Here is a 12,014-nt window from a genome sequence, read left to right on the forward strand (position 1 = left end):
CTCACAATAAAATACCTGTCTACGCCTTTAATGGGAGGTTTGAATTATTAGCTTTCATGTTATTGAATTCCCATGGGGACTCTTGGTAGTAGAAGTTGCACTCTGCCACAGCTGCAACTGTGTTAGGCAGTCTGTAGTTGAGCATCCGAAGCTCCTCATATTCATTGACTCTCTTGGGATGCTCACTCAATGGAGGGCTTGCAGATGGAAAAATCTTCTTTAAAATATGGTAATCCCTGACTGCCGCATGCTGCAGAGACAGTCAGCTGAAATCTGAGTGAAGAAGCATGCAGCATAAGCTGCTAGAAAGAGGGAAGAGAGTATTTAATGAGGTTAGTGACTCTTGAGGAACCAACTGGAGTTAAGTGGCTGACAGTAAATTCCACCACACTGAATCTCTCTCTAATCCTCAGTTGCCACACTGACCCACAATAAAAAATATTTACAATTTTAATTTTTCAGATATGTGTCACTATCATCTATTGTCTTTTTGTTTTAGGCTGCTGTCTTTTTTTTTACTGTCTTTACCTGAGTTTCTTTCATTGGCTTTGTTTCTGCATGGTAATAAGATCACCACATCTTCTTCTCTGTTTGCAGGTAACAAATTTAAGGGCACACAGAAAAAGATGACATCATCTTCACTTTGTTTCGTTGACTTTATGCATTGCTTTTAATGCAAGCGCTCCCCTGGAAGCAAATTATTGTCTTTCACCAGTTTAAAGAAGTTAATATTTGACATTAGGATCTGCTGAGACATGTGCTCGTAGGCACGCTGTTTGTGGATGTGAGTGTTTGCGCTCAGAGTGGGGGGAAGGTGGCACGTGCCTTGTCAGATCCCAGAAGGATGAATAAAACGCTAATCTTCGTCTTCCAGGGAATTCTGTGTCTCAGACAGTTTTTCTCTCAGAGGGACTGTGGGAGTGCAGTGAAGTGTACGCTCACATATCTACAATTTCAGAGCATATCTGACTCTTGTGTCATCATAAGATAAATGTAGTTCTTCTTCATTTGTGAACAATACGTGCACATCTTCCTCCATACAGGCAGGTACTCACAGATAAGCCCCCAGTTGTAATTACTTTTAGACCCTGAGCTTCTCTGTATCAAGTCTTGATTCACATAGGATTCTCAGTGCATTTTGAAAATCAGCTTTCCATGTTTCAGGTGTGTATTTTTGTTGGTGTGAACAAGTGTGTTGAAAAAAAAGATCACGAAAATGGGAATGTTGATAAAAAGCTATTAAAGATTTCTTTCTTTTTTTTAAAAAAAAACTTTGTACTCCATATTGAATAATTTTGGGACTGTTTTCCCCATCCAGAAATGCTTTTGTTTACGCTTCCAGAAGGAGCATAAATTTTTGCAACTTCACTCTGTGCCTTGCAGGAAAGGGTCCAGTAACAATATAAGGAATGTCAAAGGTACGGGAAAAGGCCTAAGGGAAGGGTGACTCCTGTGACATGTGTTGTAGAGCTCAATAGGAGGTGGTCAAGGTTTGAGGGAGCAGAGAAAGGTCAGAGCAGACAAGCTTACAGCTTCTCTCGTTTTGTTCTCCGTTTGGTCACTACTGTCAGAATCTTTTGTGTCTTTTTCTCTTCACTTGAAGAGAAACTACAAACAGCAAAAAAAAAACCAAAAAACAAAAAAAAAAAAAAAACCATGCGGCTATGTATTTTATAAGTTCAAGTTGTAACTGTAAGAAATTGTCATTATCCCCATAAAACATCATGAGTTGTTAAAAATAAACTCATTTGCATGGTTTCATCCGGGATTTTAGAAACATGCAGTCATTACTGCCGTCAAATTGGAATAAAAAAATGATCATTTCTGTTCTGGTGTGGAGCAATTAATTTGATGTTATGGCAATCAGTTATATTGTTTGATGTGTAATACATTGACTTATAACAAGCAGTTGAGAGTAACTATGTGTAGGATGTGAGATGAGTTTCATAATGTAACCTGACATGCTCTAAATGAAAGATGTGCCACCTCTACATTTTGATACTCCTAATAAAAATAGAAGTTAACTTGCTTTCTTTGAAGGTTGGTAACTTCCTAATTTATATTCTGTAGCATCATATTTACTGTTAATACTGTAAAATGTAAAGCACTAATACAAATCAATTGAAATTATGGAACTCAATGAAAGCTCATCTGTATTATTACTGCATTTGAAAGACAAGTATAGCTATAATTTTTCTTATTATTATTATCATTATTTGGGTTAAGAGAGTGTGAAACTGTCATCAGCCACCCTTGGATGAAGTCTAGACTATGACAGGCTAAAAAAAAAAAAGCAATGACACATGTTTTGTTCTACCCTGCACTTGCACAGTGCTGTGCAGTATGGCTTCCAAGCTGGTTTGAGTCTGTGGAGCTGAGCTGTATGTCAGGTTAGGGTGGAGCTATGAGACAGGTGCAGGGATGAAAAGACTGGCAGGGGGGGAAGTGTAGGGTGTGCCTACTCCATGGCTGTTCTGACAGGCCCTTGGTATTTTTCCAATACCAGAGTGTGAGTTCAAATGTGAATAAAAGAAAAAAAAACAACAACTCACACTTCTCTCAGGATTGTGCATGTTTGCGACTGGAAGCACAGGTGTTTGTGTGCCTTTGTACCCTGGTGTGTGCCTGAGGAAACTACCTACTTTCTTCAGTGTCTGTTTTCAGTTGTCTGATAGCCGTGAAGGCCTATGGGTGCTGAAGATTTTTTAATGCAACTGTCTTGTGGCAGTAAGAGTCTGACAGCTTTAGTGCAACAGTATTTCTCTCACTTCATCATGATGCATCACTACTTCTTTGTTTTTCACTCTTTACCTATTAACATTTCATCTGAACTATGTATATATATATATATATATATATATATATATATATATATATATATATATATATATATATATATATATCAAGAACTTTAAAATGAGAAATTCTATCTTCTTTAACATTGCTCTTTGTTCCCATGGTGTGTGTGCTTATTTGCTTGTATCTGCACAGCAACGATGCTGTAGCTGCACTTGCATGTGGCACTGTGTTAATACACTTTCTCAATGTGTTAATATACTGCGAGAAATGAGAGGCTGAGAGAATGAGAGTGAATAATTATGTTTTCCTTTTGTCTCGGCTCCCTCAATTAGGCCTGAGGAGAGGCAGACACAGCACATGTCTACATATCCACTTGAAGCACAGCAACAATAGGACCCCCCAGTTTCTCTCTTTTTATCTCCCATGCTTCTCTATCATTTTTTTTTATTCCATCCTCCCCCTTTTCCTCCCTTTCCCCCTATCAAATTTCTATTCATGGCACAATACCCTAAAATTCTTTTTACCTTCTCTTTTCTGTCTGTACCAACCTCAGCACCCTCTTTCCTTGTACGTTTCGCCTCTAGCCTTGCCTCACCTCTTAGCACTGTGTGGGTTTTGCAGTGAGCTCCCCTCCTCTTCTTGTTATCCCTCTTCGTCTCCTGTGCCTTGCTGCAGGGCACAGGGAGAGGAAAAATGAAGAGACTAAACATTTTAGATTGTGCACAGCCGGAGGAAAGGCAGCAGTTTGATTTCCCCTGTGTGGTGTCAGATGGGATTGTTCTGTTTGTTTGGCTAGTGAGTGTGTGTCTGTGTGTGTCTGTGTGTTTTTCACCTTCCCTTGTCTAAACGTTGAAACAAACTGATCTGTATAATAGCTTTGTAACAGTGATGCTCAGTCATCGTAAAGCTCATCTGTAAAACCTGACTTTGTTTAGGTTCTTGTAAACCAAATTTCTTAGTGTGTGCCTGACTGTGTGTCCACAGCTGTTTTTAACGAGTGGGTTAATGCTTTGGATTCAGCCATGTATGCACTATCAATCATTAGTATTGTTCGTGTCATGTATTTCTGCTTGGTACAGGGGGTGGGTGGACAGAACGTGGGTTGGCCTCATCAGGAAAGATGAGAAAGTGGAGTGATGAGGAATAAAGGGCAGAGTGAGAGGCAGAGGAAGAGAAGTATCAGGGTCAAGTTTGGCTTATATAACCGCTACATACAGCCGGGGTGAAATTTGCTGCATTGGCTAACCTGAAAAACATGAGCACACATACATGCTGCATTGTGAAAGATGATTAGTATCTATTCCATGAATTTGCCCAACCAAGAAGTTCACTTCTCTTCTGGTAGTTTTCTACTTCTTCTTTTTTAAACTCTTCTTTGAGTATTTCCCAGAAATGTAGCACAATTAGTTTCATGCCATTTCTACCCCAAGAGAATAAACAAATGAACAGTGTTATCTGGTTACTATAGATAAACAGATAACACTTTCAATAAAAATTAACTGCTGCCACCAAAGTTTGACAAAAGTAACTTCTTGTTCAAATCAACAATGTAGTCCCAAAGGAACAGACTGATGCTTAAAAAAAAAGTCTAAATGTAGCTGCTTCCTTCAAACAGACCCTGAGTTGATGGCCATCTGCCTTTTAACTTTCAAGTGTTTTATCTTTCTTCTTTCATCATTTTCCTTCTTATTGGCTTATCAGACCACAGTTAAATCTGATAATTGTGTTTGATGCATGGAGCAGTCTAGCAACTATTAATGCTTCTGATTCCTTGTACAGACTAAACAGGATCATAAACAAGATTTGCCATGTTCTGAGTAAAAACAACAAAATTTTAATCTGCATTTTCACTGGAAATGTGTACACAAATACACAAGATTATCCAGGTAAACCTTCACACTGTGAAGTACATAGAATGTTATGGAGACCTTGGTCTATCCTAAGTGGTTCAGGGCTAGTATTAGAGAAAATGTGGTTGTGTTTGCAAGGATTGTTTAATTGACTCCTAAGCAGTAAATACTCCAGAGCTTCTTTCATCTTCTTTCATTTTTACCAACAGTGTGTATTTGTGCCATTGTTTCTTTGTCTGCAGCGAGACAAGGGGTGTTTCCCCAAAATGTCTTGTGCACATGCCTGTGCATGTCTGCCTAGTTTTGGGTGGGCAGTGACTGTCAGGATATACCATGCTGCTTTGTTCCTGATAATATGTGTGTTCATGTCTTGGTTTTTTTGCATGTTTTATTGTCCAACAATGACTACACTGTCTGTAGTTCTCTATGCAATACACCTTGTCCATCTGAATTAGCTTCTTCTGGACTTCTGTTTTCTGCTCTGTGAAGCTGTGGGAGCCCCACTGAAACACTTCTCTTGTTATTTCACCAAAGGTACTCTGACACCAGCCTATATCTGTGTGGAACATGAGATCAGTGGAAGATGAAGTCATGCCGATGAGGGGAAGATGGTGATGCAGCTGCTCAACAACGGATAACTGCAGGTACTTTTGGTTTATTTTTAATATTTGTTTTTTCAAATTTGACACAACGCTATGTAGATATGTTTAGTACGTCCTCAATTTCAATGCAGGAAAAAAGGCTTGTTATTCAGATTTTACGTCGGTCCCCATGCTAAGAAGCTGATGGTGTGCATTTTGATGATGCATGATTCACAGAGGACAAACTGATCTGACAGCAGTTGACTAAGCAGTTCCCTGCGCTTGAATAATAAAAAGCATTTAGTTAAAGAGGTTGGTGAGACCACATAGCTGACAGAAACTGATTTCTACAAAGTGATTTCCTTGATCGTTTCAAATCTTGTAATTATGGCCAAGAGTGTTTAAAATTAAACAGAGTGAAAGTGCTCCTGGTGATGCACCTACCAACCTGGAGGCATTTTATGAATGTCTTTGATAACAAATGCACTACAGAAGACTTAAATTACCCAAATATTGGACATTAGTGATTAAGACTTGAACTTAAAACTTAAGACATTATAAACGCCTGTGTTTATCCAACAAATTCATTTTTAATAAATATCTCTTTCCTTGTGCTACTCTGCGTGCTCCATGAAGGAACATTAAAGTGATCTAAAAACTGCCACAGAGGTTTTGGCTGACATGTGGCTATGTGATCTCTGGTCTTATTTGCATGACAGTTCAGTATGCAAAGCATTCACAGTGAAACTGCAAAACCAGCTTCAACACGTCCATGTTAATTAGAAAGCGACCGAATCTTATTAAACCATCTATCTGCTTTTAAACTCAATAGAGCTTCTTTTTATCACCCTCCTCTGTCCTAAAGAGTTATATTTTTCCTCTTTCTTTTTTTATTTTTATTTGAAAGAAACAGTTTAACACACTGGTATTCCAGTCCAGTACAAATACAAAAATCTGATGTATAAGTTGATGTATGAGGGATGAGTTTTCTGCACCTTAAGCATTTATCAGTTTTAGCATTCCTACATCTTCAACCTTTTATTTTTCAACAAATATTGTCAATGACATTTATGATGAGATTATAAACTAATAGTTTAGAATTATGAGCAAAACAAATATAAACATGACTCATGTAAAATGCCAATTGCGCATTCAGGTACAGTAGAAAAGTACAAACTTGCATTTGCATCACAGATATGATGGCGATCACTTCAAGTGTGTTTGTTAATTTCTAACTTTATGATTAATCAGATTGAATTAAGGAGGATTGTGACATTGCCTCACAAAGAGTTCTTCTTTGCTCCACAGCTAAATCATGGGAAACGTGGAGAGTCAGAATGGAGACAGTGGTTTCTATGGTGATGGAAGAGGACATGTTTCCCGTAAGCACACATCCCGCTCAATTCACCTCTCCAACAAGCAGCTGGTCACCCGCCGCCCAAGGCACTCCTCAAAAGTAAAACAAGAACACAGGAACTCTGAAACCTCAACTCGCTCCTCTAGTACCCCAAGCATCCCACAATCCTTGGCAGAGAATGGGCTGGAACTTTTCAATGCAGCAGATGAGCTGGGAGAGTTTGGTATCAACCCACACTGGACGCAACGTGTCGCTATGACAATGAGGCCAGAGTCCTTTCAGCATGATGAGGACCCCTTGGCAACACCTACTCCTGAAAACTCAGAAGCAGATATTGTTGCTCAGGATGGAGGAGAGGATTCAATGGGAGATGGGGAGGGAGATGATCTTGGGGAGGAAAGATACCTCCAACGAATGACTGAAACCTCCAGAGAGGAAGGGAATTTCAAAAAGAAAAGGTCAAAGTCAGCAGACATGTGGAGAGAAGATAGTCTGGAGTTCTCTCTGTCTGACCTCAGCCAGGAGCATCTAACCAGCACTGAGGAGATGATCGATGGAGAAGAGGAAGAGGAGGAGGAGGAGCAGTTCCCATGCCCCAGAGGCGGTGCAGGTGAGGATGGTAAACACATGCATTTTTTGACCAACACATAAAAGTTTCTTATTCAGTTAACTGCTCTGTAAATGAATTTTCATTGTAGCTTCAACTGCTTGTCTGGACGTTAAATCCTCATTCACAGAAAAATAATTCTAAAAAAAAAGTTCCTGGATTTCATAAAAGAACAATGTTGTTAAAATAGTTAATAAATGTGCACACATGAGTATGAGCGTTTATTTTATTTGATTTTACTTAGATGTTGAAGGAGGCAGAAAGAAATTGCAGGCTCTCACATGGCAGGTACAAATGAAAACTTGGTGAATGAAGGTTGTTTGCCATTCATCACGTGTAGCAGCTCACTTAATCACAGGTTTGTGAGTTTAACTTGTGCAGGAGCTGTCAGAGTTCAGTTTTTTCGTGCTGCCATAAGGGGTCAAGTAGCTCAAAAATAGTGCATTGCTTCTCTGCAGACACATGCACACCTATAGATCAGCAATCAATGGCAAAAAATCATACAAATTCAAAGGACACAGAAACTAAAAGAGAAGGTTAAATATGCCAAAAAGCCTGGCAGTCATCAGAACTTTACTACACTTAATCACCTTATTCATTCATATACACAGAAATACGCACACTGCCCCACAATAGCCACCTGTGTATGTTCCAGGCTCAGCTGAAAGGGCATCGTCTCTGGACCATCTGTGCAGCCAGCAGAGTCCTGGCCTCCGGGGGCAGAGGAGTCGCTATGTTAAAAACAGCAGAGAAGAAGAGTGCAATGGAGATGGAGAAGGGGAGGACGCGTTGATGTCTCCAACTGAGGAGGACAGTGGCGGGTACGGAGCATTCACGCTCCCCTGTCGACGCTCTCACTGCCTATCTGAAGGCTTATCGGGGATGGGGATCCCTGCTGCACCGTGCCCTGCCTTCCAGGGTCGACGTGCACAAACTACTCAGGTTTGATCAATTTTTACAAATATATGTATAAATATATAAAGCAGGAAAAAAAAAACACTGATCAGGGTAAAAGACTGCCTTTGTAACATGAATTAGTACTTTCCCTTTCTGTCTCTCTTTTCTGAAATAAACAGAATGATAGAGCTCTTTGTTTACCAGTAGTGTCCAGGAAGTTCAGAGGGTTCACACATCACAGGGAACAGCAGTCAGTCCAGTAATTAACATGTTGTTGACAACCAGCGTTATTTCCTGCAGATATCTGTGAGCATGCTGCATGTTTTCACATTCAAGCAATTTTTTTTTCTATTTAGGAAAGGGATCACACAAACTCATGCAGTGGGCTTCTTTTCCCACTCACACTCTTCACACATAACTACACAGCAAAGACATTTCAAGCATCATTTAAGAGCTTTTCTTATCATCTCTAAAGCTGATTAACTTAGAGTAGAAGAAGAAGTGTGATAAATACAACAGTAAATGTATTTGTTTTTATTCTTCTGCTAGGCACTTAAAAAAAAGAAAAAAACAAACAAATATGAGAGTACGAAAACAGTAAACCAAGCCTTCTGTCCATCTCATTCCCACAACCCACAAGCACCCTTAGAGAGCAGATCAGCCTAAGTGCTTATTATAAATTCATCTAGCTAGGCAGAAGCGGTTGTTAGATATAAATAGACCAAACAACACAGCAAAACAAGGAGGGAAAGGAACAGAGGGAGACCCTCTTTGGTGAAAGGATGGAAAACCTCTTGATAAAAGTGGATCGCTTTCTTTTATTGGGAATGCATTGAAAAAGAATTGCAGATTTGATGTACTCGGGCCTCTAAACAACTTGCACTCTGTTTGCACACAGATGCTAGCTTTGAAAGCTCTTGTGGAGCTTAGACTGATTGATTTGAGAAAACTCACTCCTTGTATCATGTAGACTGTCATATGAGTTATTCAGGTCAGTCAGAGAGCTGCATTATGTCACTAGTTTGCATTTAGACTATGTCTCCTGTTTATGCAGCATCTGCTTTCAGCTGTTCCTTTGTTTTGTTGTTTTACAGGACATCTCTGGTGTCCTGGGTGAGGGAAGTGAATATGGCGACAGCGGGATTGACGGTGTTGCCACAGACATAGACGGAGACCTGGTTTCCCGGCGGTGTAAAGCCATGTCTGCCTCTTTCTCAGTGTACTCAGCCACTGAGAGCAGTGTTTTTAATGGGAGCGACAGTGGGAGCAGCAGCGCTGGTGGTGGAGAAGGAAGAGGGGGTGAAGGAAGCAGGGGAGGAGTGTATGAAAATTTCCGGAAAGAACTGGACAGTCAGGTCTGGGTTGGTTACTTTTTTCCCTAATGTGGGCATTTCTTTTAAATCAAAGTATTTCTGGTAAATTCTCTATGTTTCCGATTTGTTAATCTCTTAATCACTCTCCCATCAGACAAATCGGGGCCGAGAGGAGGCAGGCTCAGCTGTAAGCGATGAGCAGAGTAGCGGCACGCTGAGCAGTGTATATCCATCTGACACTGGGATTGCCTGTACACAAGGCACAGTCAGAAAAACTGGGGCTCTGGCTGTGAAGAACTTCCTGGTTCATAAGAAAAACAAGAAGGTGGAACCTGCAACGAAGCGCAAATGGAAACATTATTGGGTGTCTCTGAAAGGTGCTCCACATGCTTAATCTTTTTTATGTTCAAGTAATTTCCTAGCATAGTGCTCCCTGTCTAAAATTCTTTGCAAGTTTTGTGATGGAAAACAACACAATACAAACAATGACCTGCATCTGTAATGTCACATTCAGAAAAGCATCGCACCTCACCCCAGCTTGATTAATCTCCCACACGGTTCTTTCTTTTAGACTGTAATCACATCAGAATAAACACAGTCCATGCCCTTGGCTGTCACCCTGACTGTTCTCGCTCACACTTCTCTCTGTGGCTGTACATTACTTCTGCTTTTCCTCATCACAATTTAATTTTACGCCAGGATCTGTGTCTAATCCAATCTGGTCCTCTTGAAATGCATAAGATACAGTATCAGCAGCTGCAATCCTGTTTGTATTCACTGTTTCTATCCACCTTCCTGACCTCATGTTTTATGTTTGTGCTTGTAACCAACATTGAGCATTCACATTAATTATTCTTTTTTTTCAAACATATTTACAAACTCAATAATAAATTATTCTGTTTTGTGGCTGATCTTTTGAATTGTCCTTTTCTGTGTTTGTCAAGGCTGCACCCTTTTCCTTTATGAATCAGATGGTCGCTCAGCCATCGACCAAAACAGTGTTGCTAAGCATGCCTTGTGGGTGGAGAACAGCATTGTCCAAGCTGTACCCGAACATCCCAAGAAAGATTTTGTCTTCTGCCTCAGCAACTCATTGGGGGACGCCTTCCTCTTCCAGGTGAAAACATTGGAATTGCAAGCATCCATGTGACATCGCCCCTCTTTTTCTTTCTGTCCAACATGTTAGCGTCACAAAACCAAGGAGACAGAAATGGATGGTGTTCTCCTTGGGGGTTTGTGTGTGTGTGTTTGGGTGTATGCCACAAACACATGACCTTTAGCCATATGTGGGGGATACGATGGTCCTATGTCTGTGTGTTTGCTTTATGTTGGACATGTTTTAAAGGCCATGCTGTCATACTGTGACAATGAGCCACTGCAGTGACCATTGTGTGTGTTTGAATGAATATATTTATATTCCTGACAGCTCTTCTCAAAGACATGCAGTCTGTGTAATGGAAAGTAATTAATAAAATGATGATGGGGTTATGGTGACACCGACTGCCTCATCCATTAAGTTGATATTGGGAATCGGGCTTCAATTCTTTTAGCTGTCAGTTTCTTCATTCCATACTGTATTTGATATGTCTTCATTTGCCTTCCCTTTTTCCTGCTCTCATTAGACATCAGGCCAAACTGAGCTAGAGAACTGGATCACGGCGATCCACTCTGCATGCGCCGCTGCTCTTGCTCGACATCACCACAGGGAAGATACAGTGCGCCTGTTGCGAACCGAGATCCGCAAGTTGGAGCAAAAGATTGACATGGATGAGAAAATGAAGAAAATGGGAGACATGCAACTGTCCACCGTCACTGATGGCAAGAAAAGAAAGACCATACTCGAGCAGGTAAGTAGCCTTGAGTTGTAGCAATATCTAAAACAAGTCAAATCCTAAGTAACATAGGAAAAAACAAATAACGCAATTTCTTAAAAGAACAAGTTCAGGTTTAAAAAGTTTTTTCATTTATTTATTTTTTTAAGTCATCAACCATGAGTAAAACTTAGCATCCATGATATGTTGATGTGAACCAGATTTGTGATCTCATGTTACAAGCTATACTTAAAAGTGTGAAAACACCTAAGGGGCTTTGCCAATACATATCTTTGCACATTGAAGTGCAATCATGCTCTCACTCACTAAAATCTTGGCACTAAGTCATCTCGACTGGGTAGCGTCATTGAGACAAAATGTTCCTGAGAAGCAAGTCCAATCACAGATGCTTTCAAATATCCCAACTGGTGCTCATTTATAAACACATGCAAGTGCAGCATAATGTAGAATATCCAAAACACATGTGGAAACACATGCAAAGCCTACATTAGCAGGAAGGTAAACCTAAGATCCCTCCCTAATCCTTCTATTTTTTCTGTTTTAATAGCTGTTCTCGAGAGTCCCAGCAAGATTTTCAACACCGGATCAATTCTGTTCACTTTCGCTGAAACAAAGCTTTCCTCTTATCCCATGCATGTCTGGGGATGCTGCTGAATATCAAAGCGGCATCACATGTAAACATTGCAAAAAAAAGCCTGGGAATATGATCATTAAAAATAATCTTTCTTATCTAAGCAAGTCTGTCTTCACATCTTTGTAGCATTCGATTTAATTTCAG

The 12,014-nt window shown here is 40.1% G+C and overlaps 1 protein-coding gene across 1 annotated transcript in view; it reads left to right on the forward strand.

The window, feature by feature from the left end:
- Nucleotides 1-6,545: 6,545 nt before the first annotated feature.
- Nucleotides 6,546-12,014, forward strand: part of tiam1a (TIAM Rac1 associated GEF 1a) — a gene marked incomplete at both ends in the record, with an annotated part of 35,375 nt that continues 29,906 nt past the window's right edge. The window contains 6 exons of the mRNA XM_079247388.1: nucleotides 6,546-7,197; nucleotides 7,850-8,136; nucleotides 9,186-9,452; nucleotides 9,559-9,781; nucleotides 10,349-10,521; nucleotides 11,027-11,251. Of these exons, the coding sequence (XP_079103514.1) occupies nucleotides 6,546-7,197; nucleotides 7,850-8,136; nucleotides 9,186-9,452; nucleotides 9,559-9,781; nucleotides 10,349-10,521; nucleotides 11,027-11,251 (1,827 nt within the window). The remainder of the gene's footprint in view (nucleotides 7,198-7,849; nucleotides 8,137-9,185; nucleotides 9,453-9,558; nucleotides 9,782-10,348; nucleotides 10,522-11,026; nucleotides 11,252-12,014) is intronic.

Source organism: Telmatherina bonti (assembly GCF_933228915.1).
Source record: "Telmatherina bonti genome assembly, chromosome: 10".
NCBI classification, from domain to species: domain Eukaryota; kingdom Metazoa; phylum Chordata; class Actinopteri; order Atheriniformes; family Telmatherinidae; genus Telmatherina; species Telmatherina bonti.